The sequence below is a fragment of the Atractosteus spatula genome, chromosome 7, assembly GCF_055471065.1.
Source record: "Atractosteus spatula isolate fAtrSpa1 chromosome 7, fAtrSpa1.hap1, whole genome shotgun sequence".
NCBI classification, from domain to species: domain Eukaryota; kingdom Metazoa; phylum Chordata; class Actinopteri; order Semionotiformes; family Lepisosteidae; genus Atractosteus; species Atractosteus spatula.
In genome coordinates this window covers 61,817,184-61,840,630 of record NC_142712.1, presented here as the reverse complement: position 1 = coordinate 61,840,630, position 23,447 = coordinate 61,817,184, and the positions used below count along the sequence as shown (strand labels likewise).

The 23,447-nt window shown below is 39.7% G+C and overlaps 1 protein-coding gene across 2 annotated transcripts; it reads left to right on the top strand.

The window, feature by feature from the left end:
- The first annotated feature begins 1,265 nt into the window (after nt 1–1,265).
- On the top strand, nt 1,266–22,344 carry stra6 (signaling receptor and transporter of retinol STRA6). Of its 2 annotated transcripts, none has more exons than XM_088920252.1 (17): nt 1,266–1,493; nt 3,505–3,571; nt 4,424–4,509; nt 5,024–5,163; nt 6,951–7,117; nt 8,826–8,951; nt 9,801–9,868; nt 12,449–12,525; nt 12,763–12,824; nt 13,072–13,234; nt 13,729–13,804; nt 15,407–15,540; nt 16,633–16,750; nt 17,092–17,193; nt 17,555–17,718; nt 19,040–19,177; nt 21,377–22,344. In XM_088920252.1, the coding sequence occupies exons 1-17, from the start codon at nt 1,411–1,413 to the stop codon at nt 21,592–21,594; spliced, it is 1,989 nt and encodes a 662-aa protein (XP_088776378.1). In that variant the 5' UTR covers nt 1,266–1,410; the 3' UTR covers nt 21,595–22,344. The 2 variants fall into 2 exon arrangements, with proteins under 2 accessions (XP_088776378.1, XP_088776377.1); XM_088920251.1 differs by having other exon boundaries at nt 21,359–22,344.
- The last annotated feature ends 1,103 nt before the right edge of the window (nt 22,345–23,447 follow it).

Below are 23,447 nucleotides of genomic sequence, written 5' to 3'. Positions count from 1 at the left end.
ATTTAACTCTCTCACCTCTGCTATAGGATAGATGCACAGAATTTATCCTGCATGCAAAATTAATTTATTGCCATCCTTTGCCTACTGCAGAAGCTCTGGATACTGAGGCTTAGATAGATAAAAGTGTTGTTGGTGATGTCTAATTCAAAAGCACTATTGCGGCTCAGCAGAAATTCTTAATAGAACAAGGTGGCATGTTTAGAACACACACATGACCTTTGCTCCTTAACTTTCAACCCACTCTGCATGTGACTGGATAGGAGTCTATATCAGCATTCTGCTGCTTTTCTCAGAGAATACATACTGTCAGTATTTTGCATTTCTTTTTTTCCTGATAACTAATTGTAAAGGTTTCTTGCTTTTGTTTTCAAATTCTTCACAAACTAGACTCCCCCCTCGTCACTAAATCCAGAACACTCTAACAAGTAAAGTCCTCTTTACAATGTGCAATGTGATATAGGTTTACCGCTAATCTTGTTGTATTTATTCTTGATCTTCAAATGCTCCCAAAACAGTTGAAAAGGATGCTCCAGTGATATTTTGCCAGGAACTTTCAAAATGAGTATCCTATTTGACTGCTTTCCATACTTTAGAAAAATAAAACGTTATTACCCATAACAGTGTTGGTTGGGAATAACACTTCACAGCAATATACTTGTATAACAACTACTACACTATAACAAACGTGGCTTGCTTGTTTGTGAAACAAATAGGAAATATAAACTGTTTAAAGTTCCTTTGAAGCCACATCTGATTGATTTCAGAGCTGGTATTGACATTTACGTACAGAACGAGATCGTTGGTCAGTCTTTCAGTTTGGTTCACTTTTAAGGTGGAGGGTGTTTTTTTTGTGTGTGAAAATTCCAGTATGCTGTCATTATTGAGCAAGTTAGGCTTCACTCCCTATATGAGTCAGGGTCTTCTGGCCTTTGGTAACCAGCTCCCACACCTGAAAATCCACGCACACACTTGGAAAAACTCATTTCCTTTCTCTTCACTTTCGGTGCAACCTGTTGGACTGAAGACTTATGCAGCAGAAATTTATATAAATGCATAATCTGTAAGGAGCTGGTACAAACTGGCCACTTTCTCCGCAAATTCACTCTCTCCCCCCCCCTTTTCCCTCTCTCCCTTTTCCCAGCGCTGTATAATCCCTGTTGCAAAAGAGTCTGATTGAGAGCAGGGGGGTTATTGAAGCCAGGATCTTTCAGTTCACCACCACCACAGGGGCAGAGAAAGCACCTGATGCAGTAGAGGGACAACCCTGGTAAAACAACTGGCAAAACTTTGTGGAAGGTTCGCAAACCTAATCGAAGAGAGGAAATTGGGAGCACCTTTCCTTTTCCTTCTTTTGTGTTTTAAAATAAGGAAGGTGGTGGACTTCTGTGCACCTGTATCGCCAGTAAAGCAATGGCTTCCATTGATGTCCCCAAGGATGACTATAGCTATGAGTACTATGATGTGCGATTGGAGCCCACAACATCTCCTGAAGAGTAAGTACACTTTTTTAATTTCCTGCACTTGCATGTGCTTTTGCAATGTTTGTGAAACCCTGCCAAGCTCATTAGTTCTATATCTGTAATTCCTTATTACCTTTTCAGGATCCAGATCTGTGTTTTGCTAAACTGCATTGTTTGTGCAGCAGCATGAATGATCAGATTTTGCCTGGTTTTGTCATTATCACATTATATTAGAAATCTTTTATGGCAGTGCTTTTATGTAGGTAATTGTTTTATAGGAAATGTATTTTGAATCTGTTTTTTCAAGGTTCAAAAGTTGGGTGTGATTCTAAGATGATGCCATAATTGTTACATGCAATAATAAAAACTCTAGTTGTCTGGTAGCCTTCAGTTACTATTATTATATGGGGAAAAATGAAATGAGTAGTTGGTTTACAGGTATTTAATGCATTTACTGTATTTACAATACAGGGTTGTTTGTGATATGATATTCATGAGCATGTGTATAATGTACATTGAGAATTTGTCTAGTTATTAATCAAAATGTTTTAGGTGACTTCACAAGCAGATTCTATCCTAGAACCCACTAACTTTTATTCTGCTCTCCATATCCATTGATAACCAGTCCCCCGTGAAGAAAGATCCTACATCCTCTAGATTCAGAGTGATTAAATTAATCATCATTATTTTATAAGGCTCCTTTCATGACAAGTCATCATAGACCAGTGAATATAAAAAGGCTGATAAAAGAAGATGGTAGATAAAAAACGCCACTTTAAACTGAGTTTGACTTCCCTGATCTTAAATTATGAACTATGATTTTCCATGCTGCATTGATGCACTGCTCTTTCAAAAGCCCAAGAAAGCTTGCCGACTGTGAAACAGGAACAGAAGAGCACCAAACCACAGGCCTTGCGAGTATCTTGCAGGGGTCTGTTGTGTGCAGGGTCAGATCCTGAGGTGAGCCAGTGTACAGTTTCAAGTTCCTCTCAGAGGTGCAGGACTGCCAAGATGGAATTAAGTGAAAAGATGCTGTGCACGAGAGTGGTACATATATAAAAACATGCTGGTCGATCCATCTTGAAATGCACGGAGTTCTTATGTCTATTGTTCTTGAAATCCAGGTCTGGCTGGTAATGAGAGGAAATCTGGGCAGGAGTTTAGGAGTTTATAGGAGTCTGCACTCTTATGCACAGTGGTCCCCAGCACAGTGCAAAAGCTCAAGGGTGTTTTTTCTGTTTTGGCTCTTAGCTCAGCAGATGAATCAGGCAGGGCTGAAATGAGTGTGAGCCAGCCCTTTTCTTCCTTTTGAACATCTAATTAGATTCCATGCTTTTTTTATCCTTCGTTTTTGCTTACGTTTTCTTAATTGCTTTGGTAATATTGAATGGTATATCACATGTTTGAAGTCAGCTGAAGCTGGAAATGAAGTGTGTAAGTGTCTCTTTAAGCATGAAAGCTGATCATGTTATAGAGGATGATAACTGCCCTGTTGACATTTGAGAGTTTGTTTCCTTTAATTTTTATTAGATGATACACTAGTGACTCTGTGTTGAACATTTCCAGTATATTTAGCGGAACTAATTATTCTAATATAATTTTTATTCCATTGTGACAGCTTTTAAAATCAACAGGAACAACAGTATAAGATCCTGAGATTATTTTGATATGTATTTCAAGTACAAGTGTCTTCTTACAAGTCAATCTCAAGAGAGCTTTCTCAGTGTATCCAGATAAACTTTATTACCATCTGTTCCTGACAGACAATAGTAGGGATTCATTGCCTTGTTCACACAAGATGTCCTTATGAATTTGCTTTCTTTTGCCATATCTGTTTCCTGCTGAGTTAATTGCTTATTTATTTGAAATGCATTTATTGTATTGTTATTTTTCCACAAATATGCTTAAGATATCATTGTGTACAGTAGTAATATTGCTTACATCAGAAACCCACTTCTTATGGATAGAAAAGTGGTCCAAAACTGTTTTTAGCTATTAATCCTTGATTTTAATATTTAGTGATCTGTCTGTCTTATCATTTCAGCACTATCCTGCAATGTGATCCTACTGTAGATGACAGGCTGTACCACACATGTATTGCTGCAATCTCTGTAAGTGTTTAAAATAGATTGAAATTGTATTATACAGTATTATAGCTTTCTGTCACCAATTTGTCCTGTAGTCTGGAACTCTGACAGCTGTTCATTGTACTTGCTTCACCATTAAAATCATTTCATAACCCTATAACAAATTCTATAAAAATGAACACTACACAGTTTCTTATAAAGAATCTATCATAAAACTTTTCCAAATGTTTCATGCTATCTTTCTCTCAATCTGCAGTTAATTGTCCGGGCTCAATGTGAAAGTCATGACATCAGGTCACATCTGTCAGGCAGTAATGTTGCTGGTTCGCTTATCCGCAACTTGACAAAAGTTGCTCAGTTTCACTAAACCACTCCTGGAATGTCCTGGACAATAGCTCTCACTAATACAACTTAGTATTAGTCCACTTATGTGGAGCAGAATTAACAAGAAAGAGTGATGCCAGAGTTAGTATCCCTAAAGTACTTCTAAATGCAGCGGACACTTTTTTGTATATTAACATATAGCACATGCTGAAAACACTCATTTTCACATGCTGAGCTGTTTTTTTTAATCAATGTTTTCATATACTGAACCAGTCCTTGCTTATGTTTATTTCTGTAAGCTATGTGGAATGGAATCTGCTTAATGAGACATTTTAATACTTGAAAACACTCAAAACAAACAAGGTTTTCTGTCGAATAGCTCAATGGTTTATTGTGCAAGCTGAGGCCTTTGTTGCCTTTGTGTTGCTAGAGTGGACATTACAGATGCTGTAATTATTACCCTGTGTATCAAACCTAAGCATCGTTACAGCTGGGTTTTTTTTCCAAGGTGTGTGTGGCCTATGATTAACTGAAGTGTTTTCCATTGCCCAGATCATTGTGCTTTTAGTCCTTGCCGGCTTCACCAGACGCAAGAGACTGGCTCAGGACTGCTTTAAGGGCATTCCAGGGTTGCTCAGGTGAGGCCAGCGCCTTCCAGTGCTTTCAATGTGTTAACCATCTTGGTGACAGTGATAGAGTGTAGCACCTAATGCGGGTGAATTGCTGAAGCCAGGAAAGAATGCCTTACTAACAGCAACTCTGGACAATTTAATATGATTCATAATTAACTTCTTGCTGAAAACTATCTCTTGTTATGGTTTGATGGGAATGCTCTGTACCATAAAGCTTAACAAAGTGAAATTAGCACTGCGCAGTGTAATTTGTTGATTTGAAAAGGTGCTGCCAAAAATGCTCTTTTTTTTTTTTGTCCAAATGCACCAGAGGGCCGCAATAATGTATTTTGGAATAAAGTAAATGCAAACCACCTCAGACTTGGATTTACTTTTGAAACTTTGCTTGTGCTGTTTTGTAAAAAAAAAAATTGTGAGGTGTACAGTATCTGTCTGGCTGTATCACCCCCACCCCCAGCCAGACTGGTGATGTACTTGGTCCTGTGCTCATGGTGTTCATTCGGGGTTGTTCTGCCTTCAGCCCTGTAAATTTCCTGGATCACACGCGGCATAAGGGCCTGGCTGTGGCTGTCTTTGGAGTTCTGTTCTGCAAGCTGTGTGTACTGGTGCTGGCTGAGAACCCCCTGCCCTTCACAAAAAACTCTACCCAGGAGCACAGAGGTGAGGAGGCTTTTGCCTAACGCGATCCATAGTGTGCACATTTTCATGGACGTGGATGTAAGTAAGGAAGCATGATGCTTGTGTTTGCTGTAGCAACCATATTATCTATCCCCTTGGAGACCTTGAAAGTGATTAACTAAGTAGCAGGCCAGAGAATCATGTGATAAATGACTGAATTACAGCCAGGAGTTTGGAGAAATAGCAGGCTTCTTAAAAAAAAAAAGGATCCTCATTTGTATGTCTTTTCTGGGAAGAAGACGAGACAGAGGTTAATCATCCTGGAAGCAGGATGAGTCACTTTTTTCCCACAGGGGTTTCAGCTCAAATCCAAAGAAACGGCGCTGAGAAGGAAGTTTTTTTTTTTTAAATTCTTCAGTATGTTTTAACACAGAGGAAAATCAGGGCGCACTGCTGACTTTCCACACAATTCTTCTACCTCTTCTAGTACAGCGATGCAACTACTAGGGAGAGATCCTGTACATACTGTAGGAAACTGTGACACCACTGTTAGCAATGAAAGAGTTCCCAGCAATCTGTCTGGCTGAATGAGATTTCCTGGGCTTTTGCCTTTTGTTCCAGGTGTCATACAGCTGCGACCTAGCCTTTGTTAAGTAGGGCTGTTAACCCTTACGCCTTGGCTAAATTCCACTCTGGGTTGGCTCAGTCTGGCATACATAAAGATTCCCCATTTATTCAGTTGTTGAAGAAATTTCTCCCTACCCTGCCTATCTTCCTTACCTGCGTTGTGGGGCTGCTGGTGTAGAATGGGAGCCTCAAGTCAACAGGGTGGGTTTGAAGAGGGTCTCTTCCTATATGTAAAGTGCTTGAGGATCCTTAGGGGTGAAATACATTGTACTGTACTGTACTGTATATGCAATGAATTATCAACAGTACTAGTAGTAAGATGCTGACTAGTAGCGAAGACCTATTTCAGTGTGTGAGCGGCAAAAAAAACTAATAGAGATTAATTCCTTGTTTAAGAGAAAATAAAACACAATGTTTCAGCTGTTGGGGCCTTATTTGGGTGTGTGGTGTTATGTATATGTGTAGTAGTGTTATGAAATCAAAGGAATTAGAGGTCATTTTGTGATCTTTGGCAAACACTAGGATTGAATGAAAACCTCAGCTCATCCACTACTCACAAACTATAAATCCGCTACTTGATGGGGAGGGGGGAGGGGGGGTCTTTTTGCTTGTCTGGGTGCTTCTGCTGTCTACGCAATAGAAATCCACCCATCACGTACTGAGTTATTACTTTATTACTGGCATTTAGATGTCAGATTTGATTAAGTGTGGCCCAGCAACTAGTGAGGGATTGAACTGAAAGGTGTTTGTATCTTCTATACAGTTTTTCACAGCATTGATTGTCACCAACAGGGCATGCTCTTATTATTTATAGTCCAAAGACTTACATGTCGGCAACAGGGCAGGCTATCTATATTTATCTATCAATTGAGAATAATTGCATGTTTTACTGTCGAGATGTAGGCCACTATAAAATTCGCTGTAACCTTGATTTTGATACATGTGCATTTAAATGCAGAACATCACCAATGTGTTTGTCTTGGATTTGTTTCCTGTTTACTTCTGTGTTTTCACAAAGACCCGTGGCACTTCGATCTTACCACCCTGTCCTCTGATTTCATAGTCTAACTGTGGGGTTCAGACACCTTTTAAAATCTTTCACCACATTTGCTCTTTTGTACGTTGCATTTGTCAAGATCAGCATTTTGAACTTACTCTGCTCTCCACCTGAACTCTAAAGGAAAGCACATTGTTTCCTCCAGAGTACTGGAAGATCATGTCCCTCTTCTACTACCCTGCTCTCTACTACCCCCTGCTGGCCTGTGGCACTTTGCACAGCCAGGTTGGCTATGTGCTGGGCAGCCTGCTATCCTGGACACACTTTGCCATCCTAGTGTGGCAGAAAGTGGACTGTCCCAAGACGACTGAGGTAAACAACAGCGAGCAGTACAGACCAAACGCTGTCTGTCGTCCGCACAAACATTCAATCTGTCAATACAGCAAAGTAAATTACAAATGCACCACATTGAAAACGCAGCAGAAACACTAAGCAGGAAGTCGAATATTTTGGATGCTCAAGCATTATTGAGAAGATCAGAGGTTCAAGTCTTTCCTAGATCCTGTGTTGAGCACAGTTTCAGGGTAGTTTGTTCTTCCTCTTCTGGTTCAATGTTGGGACTCTGAAGGAGCTACTCCTGAGATATAAAGAGGAAACCTTAACACTTCTGTTGGACCTTGGAATAGTCCCCAGCAATCTCTGTGGCTGAATGGGGTCTGCTGGTCTCTGGTGTTCTTGAAAGACCCATGTCACATCCTTCTGAAGTGTCTTTGGATAGGTGGTGATTATGAAAAGCGCAGACTTTGTTCACAGGGCTTCAGTACATATTTTACTTTTTAAAGCGTTTTTAATCCAAATGTTAAGTGAAAAGGCATTAAAGCATCTCGCTCTTAACAACCCTACTGAATGGATGAATGCAACATATTCTGAAGATTTTAGACCATTTCTACTTATAAGTAATTCTTAATGGAAATTAAGTCCATTACTGGAATGCAAAGATTTCAGGCTCCAGCTAAAATCTATATGCTATAGTTAAATGCAGTTTAGTTTAGTATTTTGCTTGATGACTTTATTGATTACTTAGACTGTTCTTTTCCAATCTGTCTGTTCTGAGTTGATGATTAAGTTTCGAATTGTTACCCAGTTTCACCCTGCCTGGTTTCAGTGAAGCCTGAGCCAGTTTGATCCCTAGGTAAGTATTGATGTTTGTGGAGTTCAGCTAATTGCTTTAATGTTCCACACACAGTAGCTCTGTTTTCTGGAGGCTGTGGAATGAATGGAGGAACTTCACAACTGATCCGTTCAGCTGAGAGTCTGTCTCTATAGTGAGGCTCTTTCCCCTGGCTAATCACTTTAGCCCTTTTGTGAGTTGGAATGTGAAATGCTCCCAAGCTTAGAATCCAGGAACATTTATCTTCTTAAACTACCATTGAAAACTTTTTTTTCTCTTTCTTTGGCATGGTTTTCCGGCCACTCCAAAACTTTACTTATGAAACATGCAATAGCCAAAGAGCAGGGTAAGAAGATAGAAATTTAGATCTAGTTCGTTCACATGAGATGCTCTTTTCAGTGGGTTCTTGTTTAAAAAAAGGATGAAAAACATTTCATCATAAGTCCCAACAGGTGCTTTGTAGCCCTCTTATCTGCCTATAAATAAAGCTGTTCTAATTCTGTGGATACCAGTCTTGGTATCTCAAGCACAAATGTGTACTGTAGCTGTAGTTAGTATTTCAGCAACAGACAGTAATAAATATTTATTGTCTGGCTCATGCGAGTACTGAATAGGCTTGTGCTATTCACCTTGAAACTATCGAATTTCTTTGTCCCAACAGAAGATATTTTAGTTTTCTTTTTCCAGATGAGAACTGAAGTGAACTAATCGATGACTATGACAGGTGTGCATAGTGAGAGGTTTTGACAGTCTAACATTGCCAGGGTATCCTCACTGTCTTGAAGAAAGCATCAGACATAAGTAGGGAGATGGAATTCAAGTCATGCTAGTGAAAGACAGTGATACAATAGGAAGCTCTCATGCTGATTCTGTACCTTGAACTGATGAAATAATTTGCTTTCCCCCCAGATCTACAAATATTATTCTCTACTGACAAGCCTGCCACAGATCGGCTGCCTGGCTTTCCTAAGTTTTCAGTATCCCCTGCTCTTATTTAAGAACTCCAGGGGTACTGGACAGACTTACGCCAGTGAGGTAAGTGTGCAGTAAGAGAAAACGGGCAGATCATGTACTATGCAAAGGACTACTCTTCTAAAAAGGTTGCTGTTACTGACATTTCACATGTAACACAACTCTTTTGGATTTGGATTACCTCATTCACTTGTATTAATATTTGAGCTCATATATGCATTTCTGTTTAATTTTATTTATTTATGTAGCTACTGTATAATTATAAAATACACTATCCTAATGAGAACCTGATTTGTATACAATAAGACATTTTGCTAGAGAAGTAATTATCTGAATAAAGCAGGTAAAGCAAATTTTTCTCTTGATAAAAAGCTTTACTCTAACCCCTAAATCCTTTGCTGCAGAAAAACGCATGGTATTGTAAAACCTTGTACTCTTCTTTAATTTCTGTTTCCTGATTGTTTTCCTACTTACATTGTTAGATGTATTTTGTTTTTCAATCATCCTTAAGATGTGTATCACAGTGGCATGTCCTGAAGAAAAATCAAAGTGGCCTGATTGAAGACATTTACATTGAAAAGACTTGAAGCAGAAGAAATATATCAACTCCAAAACAACATTCCAGAGTCATAATCTTTATAAGCTGCTTTGATGTAATTGGTTTACATTGAGTTTCTGAACAGATTATGGGGAAAGATGTGTTGTTCCCACAGCAAATTCTTTGCTAACACAATGCTGTGTTTATTTGTTGATAATCTCTTGGAAAATCCTTGTTGTGACGCAGAGCTGACTGAAGTATCAGGACAACTAGACCTGGGACCACATCACACTCCAAATATTTACAGCTGATGATTGTCTTCCTCAGCTCAGGAGTTTTTTTTAGACTTGCACTAAATATTTCCTGTGTTTCAGGACCTGTACAGCAGCTATTATAAAGACTATGTGAAGGAAATATTGAAGAAGAAGCCCTCCAAAAACAGGTGGGAGAGTTTATAAGAAATAATTCCGGCTTTCACAATATTCCACTATGCCTGCGTATTTCAAATCCTTTGAAAGTGAGCTTTGACATCTTAAGATGGACTTTTGAGATTTGTGCTTTAAATCTTAAAAGTTATCTGATAGGTGTTGTGTTGGAGGATGTGGATTATAGGATTTGAGCCAGTTTGTGTGGGCTGAAGATCTTGTTCTAAGTCCAGATTGGGTTTTTTTTCTTAGTTTTTCATGGTAAGAAATTTCTACATTGTAAGACCCTGAAAGCCATTAGCTACACTTCAAACTGTCTAAGCACAACATATGTCCACCAGAAACCAGACTCTACAAGTTGAAACTCCTGGGCAACCAATGATCTATGTTAAAAGAAAGTGGTGTTTACAGGGTGTGTTTCTATTTTCTATTTATTTCTCTTTTTACAGAATCAGACCAAATACATGTTTGAACTTTTTTTGTCAGAAGACTTCCTGGTGAGGTCTTGCACTGTAGCCCTATGATCTTTGTGGGAAATGGATAGTTGTTCATTGCATATAAATGGGAGGCTTAGAGGAATGATCTTTTAAAAGATATTTTCCCTTGGCCGGAACTGTCAAACACAACAAAGCCTATAACTGAATACCTTTATGCATTTTCGATGTTTGAACAAGATCCAAACTTTTTCCAGCTGGCTGCCCTGGACACAGGGTAGCTATTTCTTTGAGGGTGAGACCCTCAGAGGGTCGCGTCTCTTGCTTATACGGGCTCAATTCCAAACCATTTCAGAGCTTGTCCTGTAGTAGGTCGGTTAAGCCTCTTGAGAAAACTTCTTCCTGGCTATGCATCTTCAGGAAAAAAATTAATAATTCAGAGCTCTTGGTATTTAGAAATCGTCTTTGTGTTCCTTGTTATACATGAGCAGGTTTTGTGTTTTTTTTTGACGGAGATAGATGCCCATCATCTCCACACAAACAAAATTCTTCCATCCAAAAGGCATATAGTCAAGTAGAGGTATTCCTGCCTAAAACAAAAAGTCCTCGCTTACCTAGTTCTAGTTTACACCTGCTGTTGTCTTAACCACTCTGCTCCTGTCTGTTTCCAGTCTGTCCTCACTCCCTCCACCCTCCCCTCTTCTGCACTTCTCTTGCAGCAGACTTTCTGTGCTCCTTCTCTGTTATCCCACTTCCAGAACCTGTTCATTCTCCACCTTCACCCCTCACTCAGGAATCAGAGCTGCTGTGTCTCTGACCAGCTTCTGGCACCTGCTCAGGACTCATTGGATTACACAGTACCTGCCCCTTTCCAGCTCTCACCTGCATCCTTCAATAACTCAGACTCTGTATCGCCCTGATGATTTTCATTCTCGTACTGGTAATGTGATCTTCTCACTGCAAGCATAGAACACATACAGTACCTACAGGGAGTCCACTACTGCTCTGTATCCACGTGGCCTGTATACTGTTTTAATTGTAATTCTTTTACACTTGAATTCTTCAACTTTATATCTTATCGTCTTCTCTTTATTTATATGGTAATAAACTATAATCATTAAATAGCTACTATGAGAACAAACTGAGTTTTGTTTTTTTCATATTTATTATCTGTAGGGAAGATTTATTTCCATTAGCAGTGCTTCGATAGCCTCTTGCAGGCTCTCGGTCTGAACCCCCTAATAAAAACATAACTGGAAAACTTTACTTGACCGTTTCTGCATGATTTGTTTCTTTAATTGAAGATTTCTCAATTTTATATTGCTGCAGGTAGGGGGTGTGCTATGTAAATAAAACATGGAAAGCACAGGCCAGTGCAGTGTGACCAGAGATCCTTACAAAACTGCTAGTCTTGGACGTGATGGGGGGGAAAAACCCATGTGCCCTCATTGTAAAGGAGGGCTCCTTCCTTCCCCAGACGCTACACAGCTGCAAGGGGGAAGGAGACTGAACAGCAGTTATCTTGATTTTGGATGGGGAAATATGGCCACACTGTTATTTCCCAATGCAAATGTGTTCCCACACAGGAATGTGACTGGTAGGAACCTTGGAGCAGATTGCCCTGCTGTAATGGCAGAGCAGCACAGAGCCCAGTTGGCAGGAATAGCTTGCGTAGGAGGGAGCTTTAATCGCATGATCACAAACTACAAGGAGTAATTTGCCAAATCAAATGGAATACCCAGTTCTCATCTGACCCACGCCAACTGCTTCTCTTCTTCAGAGCCACCAGAAAAGATGCAATCGCACTGCTTCACTGAGCCGCAGCACGGTCTCAATCTTGCAGTATGTGTGCTGCAGACTTGGAGAATTCCTAAAGCAGCGTGTTCTTTTATTTGTCTCGTTGCAGGCTTAAACAGCTTCAGGTGACATGATTTTGACACTAATCTTATGATACCACACCGAGGAGAGATTTTTGGGTCTTACAAAAATACTCTATGTAGCCAAAAGCAGAATCTGGAGCACCAGTACAAGTGAAGTAAGAGGAGGGAGACTACAGCTTGATATCACTCAAACTACTCTCAAGATTGTCCCTTAGCTAAGTCTTAGCAGTGTATCTCAGTGGAACAATAAGAAACTGATTTTCTGTTTTTTTCTCTTCCATAGTTCCTGCACAGCAGAGGCTACACTGTCTGCAAGGATTCTTGAGTCTCTCAGGTCTTATATCTACACACCAGAAGAAGGTACAACACACAAGTTCTGCTACACAGTAGCATCAGTGGGATGGGGTGGCTGGTGGTTTCTCACTGAAGAACCATACTACAGTTTCAACTTTTACTGGACTATAAGGTTCAGAGTTATTTGTCTTTTACCATATGTCAAAAACAATGGATAAAAAAATTCGACATGGCTGACATACTGATAAATATTGATAAAATGCTATGAACCAATATTTAACTCTTTAATTCCACTCCTTACAGTTTTCCGGTTTCCCTTGAAGCTGGCGATTGCTGCAGTAGTGTCCTTCATTTCAGTGTATCAGGTACAAAGTGACTTTGCTAATATTTATCATTATTGGTAGTACTGTACTGATATTATTAACCTTTTTTCTACAATTAAGGTGCATTCTGAGCAGTTAGATTAAATGTGAAAGTAAAATGTCTGTTAGCAGCGACATGTTTACCCACTCTTTGGCCTATTTGATGTACAGTAAGTTGACATTTATAGTCCAGTGACCAGAGCTACGATGTTTTTTCCATCGTGTTTGAAACGGCCTTCTTTGACCTCAGGTGGCGCTGTTACTGGTCACGTTTGTGGTCCCCACCCTTCAGAAAGTGCGTGCAGGTGTCAACGAAGACATTGCCTTCCTCTTGGCCGGCTTCAACATCCACCTGTCTGAAGACCGGGCGGAGGTGGTAAAGATCGTAAGCTACTACATGTGGTGTGTAGAAGGTGTGTGCCTTTCTGCTTAGGCCTGAAAGTACTGATGCTGTCTGCTTACTGCTGAAGTTTCCTAAATACTATATATTTAAAGAAAAGTCTGAAGTGAAAGCTGATGAGGTATACTAGAATCTCTAGAAGGGCTGTGCTTTATAAAAACCAGACATGAAAGTATTATTTGGAATGTACTTTCCTGGTGTCAGTCATTGACTGGGACTTATGTACGGTTACTTGACTTGCGCCGTCTCAATATTACACGTCAAAGTGAATGGATAATGAATTCTTGCATGGGAATATCACACAGTTCATTGCTCAGTGAAAAACCCGTGTCAGCCTTATTTGGATATGGGTTTCTCCAATCTCCATAGCTAACCCAAGACCTAACCCTAATGCCAAGTAGACTACATGATGTTGCTGAGACAGCCTCTTGGTCCTTATTCAAAAAGTACCAAAGGAAAAAAGGCACCATGTGAGTTTGTGTGACATCATGTGCTTTTTTTCTGCAGTGTGCTACCTTTCATCAGTGACCCTGTCTTGTCTAGTGACCTTCACCATGCTCATGAGATCCATGGTTTTACACAGGTAAACCGTCTCCACCTCAATCCAACCCTGTTGTGTCTGACCGATTCCTGAAGGTAGTGTCAAGGTCCTGTTATTCCCATAGTTCTCTTTGAAAGCTTCTTTATTTTTGAATTTGTGGAACAACTGGCTTCATTGTGAAATTATTTGCTAGGTTAGCACTGTAGAAAAGTTGCAGAACAATAGAGATTTGTTGTACAGGCATCTTACCTTGTCTTACCAGGTCTAGACCAGGAAAAAAAGCCTGAAAGCACAGAAAAATCAGAAGTATGTTTATACCCTGATTCTCAGCATTTTAGTTTAACATGGACATTTTAAAGTAAAATTGCCTTCATCCATTTAAAATGAATTTTCAAGTTTTGCCATTTGTCTCGACCTTTTCGGACTTTCATAAATATCAGCACATAGTAAATGTTTATATATACCTGTATGTTTCTAGGGTACAGCTCTTTTAATATAGTCAGTGAAGACATGGGGTGTGGGTATCTGAAAACAAAACCAAAAAATAATGAATAATGCTGATGTCTCTAAGCCTTCCTTTTCTCTAGGGATCTTATCCTGTGAAATAATGTAATTGTGATCAACAAGATAAATTATAGCTAATGTAAGATCAGTTGTATCCAGTGTGACCAATGTACACAACTCATGCATAATTAATTGCTATTTTATTTTGATAGAGAAAAAAATCCAGTACATGGTGCTATCTATTTTATAAAATTTTATATGTATTTTTAATTTCCCTCAATCTCAAACTTTAAAAGTAGGCTATCAGCTAAGCTATTTGAGCAAATGTTTTTTTTTCACTTTATGGACTATGAGATAAAGGAAGAGTCCATTCAGGCAGTGTTTTGAGAGGGATCCTTAAAAGAAAAGTGGCAATATATTATTAACTTCAAATTGGTTGTGCACATGTGACTGTATACTGTACATAGACATACAATAGAGGAATAAGTGTGCATAGATTTGTATATCTTTGAATAGTACATATTATGATTTTCTAGAAATAAACCATTTTTTAGTCTTATCAAGAACTACATAGAATATATTAGTTCAACGAAGGGAGCCTGTTGGGCTTGTATATAAAATTAATGACGCTTAAACATACATGTCTGAGCATTTTATGCCTTGGCTGTTTAAGTCGCTGTTTCTGCTTGAAGTAATTTTAATATAGTTTAGCTCAAATTCTACAGTCTTCAGCCAAACCTTCTACGTGCAGTGCTTGTAATGAGATTTCAAGTAGCTCGAAGCCAGGCTACAGTAATGCAAGTGCAGAGTTAATATTTGGCAAATTAAATCCTTATAATAAAGTAATTGTGCAGATAACAGGAACATGGGGCTAACAACTATTATCTAAGAGAATGCAAACGAGGCGATTATAGAGTGATGGCAGATAAGATGTAATGAGGTGACAATTTGCATTCTTTAGCATGTGCAAAGTTTATTTTCCTTTTATTCAGAGCACAACTTTTTTGTCCTTGTTCCTCTTCCTTCATTAACAATTGGAATTTAAGGGGATGAATTTGAGAGAGTGCAGCTTCTATGGGAAAACTGGGTGCTGTTCTCCAAGAAGTCTTTGCTTTCGACTGTCTTGTTCTTTTTCTTCAGATCTAACCTCAAAGGCCTGTACCGGGGAGACATTTACAATGTGTACAACTGCCAGAGAAATATTCGCCCATCCCGAATAGCAGTTGTTTGTTGGATGGGCTTCACCAGTTACCAAGCTGCTCTCATCTGCCTAGGTAACTTTATCGGTCCCAGAGACTTTCTACATGTCAAATTTTGAGCTTCACCATTTCCTGTCAGAGCTTCTTGTATTATGTGGTCTATATAGCTCTTTTCTAGACACTCCACTCAAAGTGCTTTACAGGTTATGGGGATCCCCTCCACCACCAGTGGTGCAGCCCCACCTGGATGATGCAATGGCAGCCAGGGTGCGCCAGTACACTCACCACACAGCAGCTATTGGTGGGGAGGAGAAGAGAGTGATGAAGCCAGTTCATAGATGGGTATTATTAGGAGGCCATGATTGGTAAAGGACAGGGGGAAATTTAGCAGGACGCTGGGGGGTCACCCCTACTATTTTTGAGAAATGCCCTGGGATTTTTAATGACCACAGAGAGTCAAGACCTTGGTTTTACGTCTCATCCAAAGGACAATACCTTTTTACAGTATAGTGTCCCTGTCACTATACTGGGGCATTAGGACCCACACAGACCACAAGGTGAGCTCCCCCTGCTGGCCCCACTTCTACCACCTTCTGGGAAAAACTAAGCAACCTTAGCCTCTCATCCAGGTACTGATCAGGCTCACACCTGCTGAGCTTCAGTGGGTTTGTGAGTTGCAGAGTGATATGGCTGCTAGCATAATGTCCTGTTCTGTTTTTTGATTACTTTTCCTGCTTTGCATCTAATTCGTGATATAATTCCCTAAAAGGTGAAACATAGACTCATTGTCATTCAAGCTGGAACATCAAAGTTTAGGATTAATTCATGTTACAGTTAAGACTCAAATACGTATTAACAGAGTTATACAGTGGCGCACAGGCAAGAAAGCAACCATGGAAAAGCCAAACGTTAGTTGCTGGATAAAAAAAAAAGACTTATATGAGAATATTATCGGAGTCTGTCTAAACTCTGAAATTTTTTGGGATGTAGATTTGCATGTCCACAGATTCCATCTGTTATTATAAATTAGAGATACAATAATTACAGAAGCATACGTCTAGCTTTAATGTCCTCCTGACCTTCAGCTAGCCCACACTGATGTCTGTTCAGATTTCATCAGATAGTACTTCCAGTGATGCTGTTTTTCATATCTAACTCTCCTGCCAGGCCTTCTGATCCAGACTCTGGTGTTCTTCATCTGCATCATGTTCTTCGTGTTCCTCATCGTCATCCCCATCCTGTATGGCCAGAACCTCATTCTCTTCCGCATCCTCAAGACCATGTGGTGAGTACTGGCGCTCTCCTTCCCTACCCATTACAGCTTGTGGATGGGGATAGGCTTTTTTAAGGCTATGGATTCCTTCTGCATGAAGGCATTGTCTATTTCCAATGTTTGCTAATCTTTTAATTCTATTAATTATAGACTTTCTTTCTTATGACTGTCTAGATTACTAATGGGATTGATGCTGAATGGTTAATTTTGGCCTTCTGGTCTCAGAAGGTTTTTGCCTTTACTTTAAAGAACAGTTGTATTAAAAGTTCTTTGGCCTAATCTTTGTCTTTTCACCTGGGGTGTGGGAGTGAGTTCCATTCTGCAGTCTCTTCTCATGTTGACTCTTTCTACAGGCCCTTTTGGCTGTTGCTGATCTTAGCCGTCGTGCTTCAGCATGTGACAGCACAGTTTGCGTTCCTCAAAAAAGATGGAGGGACAAGAGACTTAGACAACAGGTACATCTGAATGTCTTGGAGTTCCTGCTGTAGCAGGAAAATGAGCCATGTCATTGTTAATCATGTATAACCACGTGATAAACCACATTCTGTATAAGGCATGTTTCATGGTTGGATAGGAGTTCAAAAAATTCTGAAAGTTGTAGTTTTATCTGAACACCTAGTTTGATGTTTCTGTTTGAGATCATCACAAGTCTGTGCCAATTTTATATACCATTTACCACAAGTTAAAGTACAGTAAAGGTTTTGGGAAGTTGAAGAATTTGAATCTTCTCTAGGTGAAAAAATGTATAGATGTTCAAAAATGAGTAGAACACACTAAAAAGTTTACTCCCTGGATTTTTTTTCTCTGGCCCTGCAGAAATGGCCTGTTCCTCCTCACCTACCTCCTGTTCCCTGTCAATGTACTCGTTGGGGTGCTGCTGGGCATCTGGAGAATGGTGATCACGGCCCTGTTCAACATTGTCCACCTGGGGCGACTGGACATCAGCCTTCTCAACCGTGGAGTAGAGGCCTTTGACCCTGGTAAGTCCATGATGTTCCCTCCCATGTCACACAGCTTCTTAATGTGCTGAGCAAACTTATTTCCTTGAATACAATTCAACAGCAATGTGTGCTGCTCAGTTTAATTGCCAGGATGCATTCTGGGGTCCACCATATTACAGGTAATCCAGATTCCCTAAAAAGGGGTTATTGGATTGCGGATTTTAAGGTTTTGCTTTGTTTTTAAAGTTCTGCAGTGTAAATCTTTTTTTTATGCTTATATAATACGTTTCAACACTTTTTTCAAAAGCTTTCCCATTATTATGTGCACATTAAGCAGAACCAACAATCTACAGTTTCAGGCAGCAGAAATTAAATGCCTCCTTTCTAATTCTACTGGAAGCCTGTCATTGATATTGTTTGTATTAATGCATTCTGAGTCTAAATAACCTAAATTGGATTTGTATCTTCACATCATTACAGATTAGTACCAGCAAAATCAATTTTGTTTCATAATGCTTTTATTAATGTGTATAAGATATAAGTCTCATGTTCCCTTATAAATCATTTCCCCTCCATTTGAATAGTGTGGTCTATCAATTCCCATTTATTTGCTGCTTAAAGGTTTTTGTTACTCTTCTCAGTTTAGATATACATTTTCTGTAAAGTGGTTTGACAAATTAGTTATGACACATGTAATATGGTATGATATCAAAGATGTACAGCTTTAGCTCCTCCAAATGAATTGAAAACAGATGTCATTTTACAGAAGTATGTTTAAAACAAAATCAGTATGTTATTGAGTGTTCCAAGGTAAACTTTATTGTGTTGTACTATGAAAGCCTGGCAATTTTCTTCCAATAAACAGAGGAATGCATTATAGAGATTCTATATAATTACATATGTTTGTCTTTCTGCTGTGACTGAGCTGGAAGTGAAACAAAACACCAGAGACCCTGTTATAGGTCCTTGTGATTCTATAAGTAATAACAGGAAAAAAAGAAGATATAAACTCCATCTTGGGGAAAGGCAGTAAGACAGTTTTATAGATTCTTTAAAAACAGCATCTATAATTTGTGTTTCTGATGTGCTCCAACATAAACACCGATCAATTTCTGAGCAGATGATGCGGGAGAAAAACTGAATGTTGGCCAGAACAGCTTGGGTATGATTACACAGTGCATAAAGGCAATGTCGGCAATAAAATAAGTGTCTTTTCTGTTTTCTTTATCATTGATTTTTGTAAATTAATAAGAAAGGACATAAACTCTTGTTTAAATGCGCCTAAAGGTACATTCTGTTTGGTCTGTACGGGGGAAACTCAGTGCATTGAGCACTTGTGTTCTCACTCTCCCCTCTGCAGGGTATCGCTGCTATGCACATTACCTGAAGATTGAGGTCAGCCAGTCCCACCCCGTCATGAAAGCGTTCTGCGGGGCGTTGCTGCAGTCTCCAGCCCCTGAGGGCAGTGTTGAACAGAAAATCCGGGATGCAGAAGAAGGTCAGTTTCCTGCACCGCACCGCGTGGTCCAGACTGCGCTCTCTCTTGTCCCTCTACAACATGTCCGTCTTTACCCCATCATAGCAGGGACATTGAGGGGCAGTGTTTTGTTTTTTATAGGTCATTATTATCAACCTGCACTGATGATTTGTGTGATTACAGCCATCACACATTTTCTACACTAGTTTTAACACATGATTACAGACCTCTGCTGCATGATTACACATGGATTAGACATTACAGAAAGATTCAGGAAGACTGAGACTGGAATTAGATCTCACTAAGGCCTGAAAGATTTGTATTTTTACAAAGAGTTATTTCAAGGCTGTTGAAAACTGGACCTTCCAAACAGATATTCTACATGGGTTTTGTCGGGATCAGCTCTGTTTTTTGATTACTGACAATTACAAATTGTAAACAGCAGTGTAAATAAAATTAATTAATCTTTAGAAATTTGGATCGATTTTAGGTTATTAGCCAACGGAGAGTCGCGAATGGACTTGGTTACAGTCTGCACAATTATAGCAGAACACCTAACAGGATTTTAGTAACCATAAGATACGAGAAATGTGAGGAAATCTGAAGGCTACAGCCTTTCCTGCCACTTCAATCTGTACGTGTGGAGCAAACGTGCTGATGCCAGGCTGCTCAGATGGGGAAATGCATTCAGGCAGGAACAAATCAGCACCATATTGGCATGGCAGTCCTTTAATCCTAATTGGAGGTGACAGGGTTGCACAGCTTAGTAACGCGCAGAAGTAAATCTACAGTAACATGAGAGGTGGACAGAAAAGGGTCCAAGCAATGGGAGTATGTGTGTTATTTTACAACTGTTGTGGTTCGAAGATATCCGGTAATGACACCATGTGACTGGCACTTGCAAAAGCCGAAATGTATAACCATGACAAGACTTGGAAATGGTTCTATGCTTATGTACAGTAGATAATAATTTTCAGTATTAACTGTAAAAGAGCAGATCATACTCACTTACTGTGACCCACCTGCATTTGCTTTTTAATGTTACCTGAAAGACAGAGGCAAAGGTGTTCACTGAAAGCACTGAATATGGTCGAGGTGATATTGATGGTCCTATTTTTAATTGCATTCACTGTCATTAGAATACTAATTACCAGATGACAAGCTTTTCGCTTAATTGAACACTGGAAAGATTTGATGCACATACATTGCATGTACTATATTATATATGCATAATATTCTACTGACTCAAAAAAAAAATTGATTTTAAAGTGAAGAATACCGGTTACCGGCATGTGTATACGTATGCATGCGAGATGTATTCGTACATGTGCACCTTCTCTAGCTCACGTAGGACCTTGATCACAAAGCATTTTCCTGCGATAATGACAAGCCTATGGATTCTGTGCTTTACCTCCTCTTAGAATTGGAATCTTTGGTGAATGAGGCAGCTACAGTGCTGACCTCCATTTCTAACGTAGAGAGAGCAGTTGATAACTCAATAAAGCATTTTGAAAAGAAATGGTCTGGACACCCGGTGATCACAAACTCTAGGACTCGACCTTATGGTGGGTGGATGCAAGAGGGCTCTTGCTACAACAGCTGCCACTGAGCTGTAATTGGCTGTTAGCTCTAGGTTTGGATTCACGTGGAACGGTAACCGGTTTCCTGACGACATCTACTTAGGTATGTTGTGCAGAAGTGAACATGCTCCCTGTTAAATTTTGAACTTCATTTTTAATGCTTTAACGCAACTAGTGGCTCACAGGAAATTAGAAATGATCATTTTCATGTTCCTTTGTAGTCCTCTAGCTGACTTTACATCTCACTACCACCATTTGATTTGACCAGTATTATCAAATAATGCCAGTATGTCTTGGTCATCTGATTTTATGGCTAAAATTTACAAGTCTAAACAGGGGGATGCAAGCATAGCTAAATGGAGATTTGCTGTCACCATGCCTCAAAACAGCCAGTATCATTCTCCCCTTGCCTAACTGTACACGCCTGAAAAGTAGTAATTGTAGTTACTGCTTCTGCATTTAAAATGCATAGTTACAGTAGGCAAAACGCACCAGATGGACCCTAAAAAAAGGCCAAGGTCTGTGGTGCTCTGGAGAGTCTCCAGATCTCTTGGAATTTTTAACAGCTCGCCATCTGTGTCAGGTTTACCCCTTTGTGAAGCATTGGTTTCTGTCCTGACAGCGTCTTCCATGCTCGCAGGAATCCACCTGGTGCAGCAGGAGAAGAAGCAGAGCAAACTGTCCAATTCCAGGAGGGCCCGGGCACGCTGGCTGCTCCTCTTCACCTTGGTCAACAACCCCTCTCTGGTGGCATCCAGAAAGCACTTCCAGTGCCAGAGCTCAGATGCCTTTCTGAATGGGACACTCAACCGCGCCTCCAAAGACAGCAGCAAAGAACCAGAGAAGCTGGCCGCCTAAGTGCTATTGACAGTAGATGTTTTCATTAATCAATAAGGCCCAGAAATAAGTAGAAGAATTCAGTGAGGTTCTTCTGATACAGTATTGGTTATTGTTGGGCTTGTGTTTTTGTCTACAGTAAGTATAGAAATGGCTCCTCATCTCTCAATAAGTCCGCATGACCAGTGCCTTAGGAAACTTACACTATAGCTTCTGTATACAATTTCCATTTTGTCTGGATATGTTGTCCATATTCTCTTTTTTTTTTCAATTCTCATCCAGAATCGGTTACTCATCTGAGAATTTCAAAGCTGCAGCTAACTGCTGACCACTGTGCATGGTTAACACTTGTGAATTCATGAATGTACAAATATTCTTCATGTCATAGTCAACTTTCATTAACACGCATCCTGGGTTTTAACATGGCTAGGTCAAGTGACAATGAAGCCACACCATGACAAAGTAAAACGATAACTAGTTAAATTAAATCATAAGTTTACGAAGCTGAAGCAGTTGTAGATCTTTGTAGAATTATTTAGTTATTTAATTATTTAGTTAGAAGTTAAGAGCAGCACTCCATAACTGGTTTTACTCTTGAGTGTATCTGCATTGACTATTCATTCAAGGTAAAAATTCCTAGCACATATGGAACAGCAGATACTTTTGTGCAGTTACTGTAGTATTTGTGTCATGTACGTGATAAATCGTAAGTGCCAGATATTTCTTTTGAAATTGTAAAAAATGAGATTAAAAATTTGACCATTACCGTCATTTCTTTCTTGTCCTGCAGTGTTACTGCGCGTTTGATGCGATTTCTCCGATGTCCGCCTGCGCTGCCCAAAATCCAAACGACTGTAATCTGTGCTGATTCGTGTGTTTTGTGGTGTTTTTAACGTGCGTTTCAGCTATACACTCCGTTTAGCGGTCCTGTTGTCTGTTCTTTTAAAGACCGTTATCTCTTACAGTTCGTTTCCAACCAGTCTGGAAGCATCAGACTACCCGCAGCAATTCTGAAAGTGATCTTACTTTGTGTCCTGTGACGCTGAACACTGCGATATGAATATGAAGTTTAACAGCCATGGGAATTTGCGAAATTAGTGAACAGATGAAAATATGTGCCTGCGTAATACAAAAACCGAGAAATAGATTGTGAAATGCGTTTGTGTATATACGTTAATGTGGAGGATTACCATCGGCAAATAAAATCGGTTTTGAAAGGGTTTTTTATTTATCCTATAGCCATGATTAGCACTTCACTCAATGCAAAAGACAGACAAAATTGGGGAGCCTTGTTATGGGGTGGCCATTAGTCCCCAGACTAATCTCTATAAAGTGAATATACGGTATTTCCCATGAGCTGCTCGCTCAGTTTCTTCATCGGGAATGATGGGCTTTAAGCAAGGATACCAGCACTCATAATCATGCAAAGAACTGATGCCCCTTTGCCCGAGATTAAAACCGATGTTAATAGATGCTATTTTTTGTCTAAAAACAGCATATGTATTTTTATAGGCTGCAATATTTTACTTCATTTTTTTTTCAGAACAAACCTCTGTAGCGTCACTTAGCAATTAACACTTACAGAACGTTTGTGAACATTTAGGTTCAGACGACAAAGAGAGCTGTTCTAAAAGGCGCCAGACACACAAAAAAAAAACCTCAAGATGAATTTAGATTCGCCTGGGTGTGTACACCGTGTCCAGCAGTGAAATGGCACGCCTTTCTTTGCAACGCTTTTAGCAAATTTCGAGGCAAATCGTTATACAGTCGTCTTGCAAAGAAATCAGCATTCTTACAGACTAACGAACGCCCGCGGTTTCTCCATTGGTTCCCGACAGCAAAAAGGAACTTCAAGGTTTCTGAAATTCAAACGA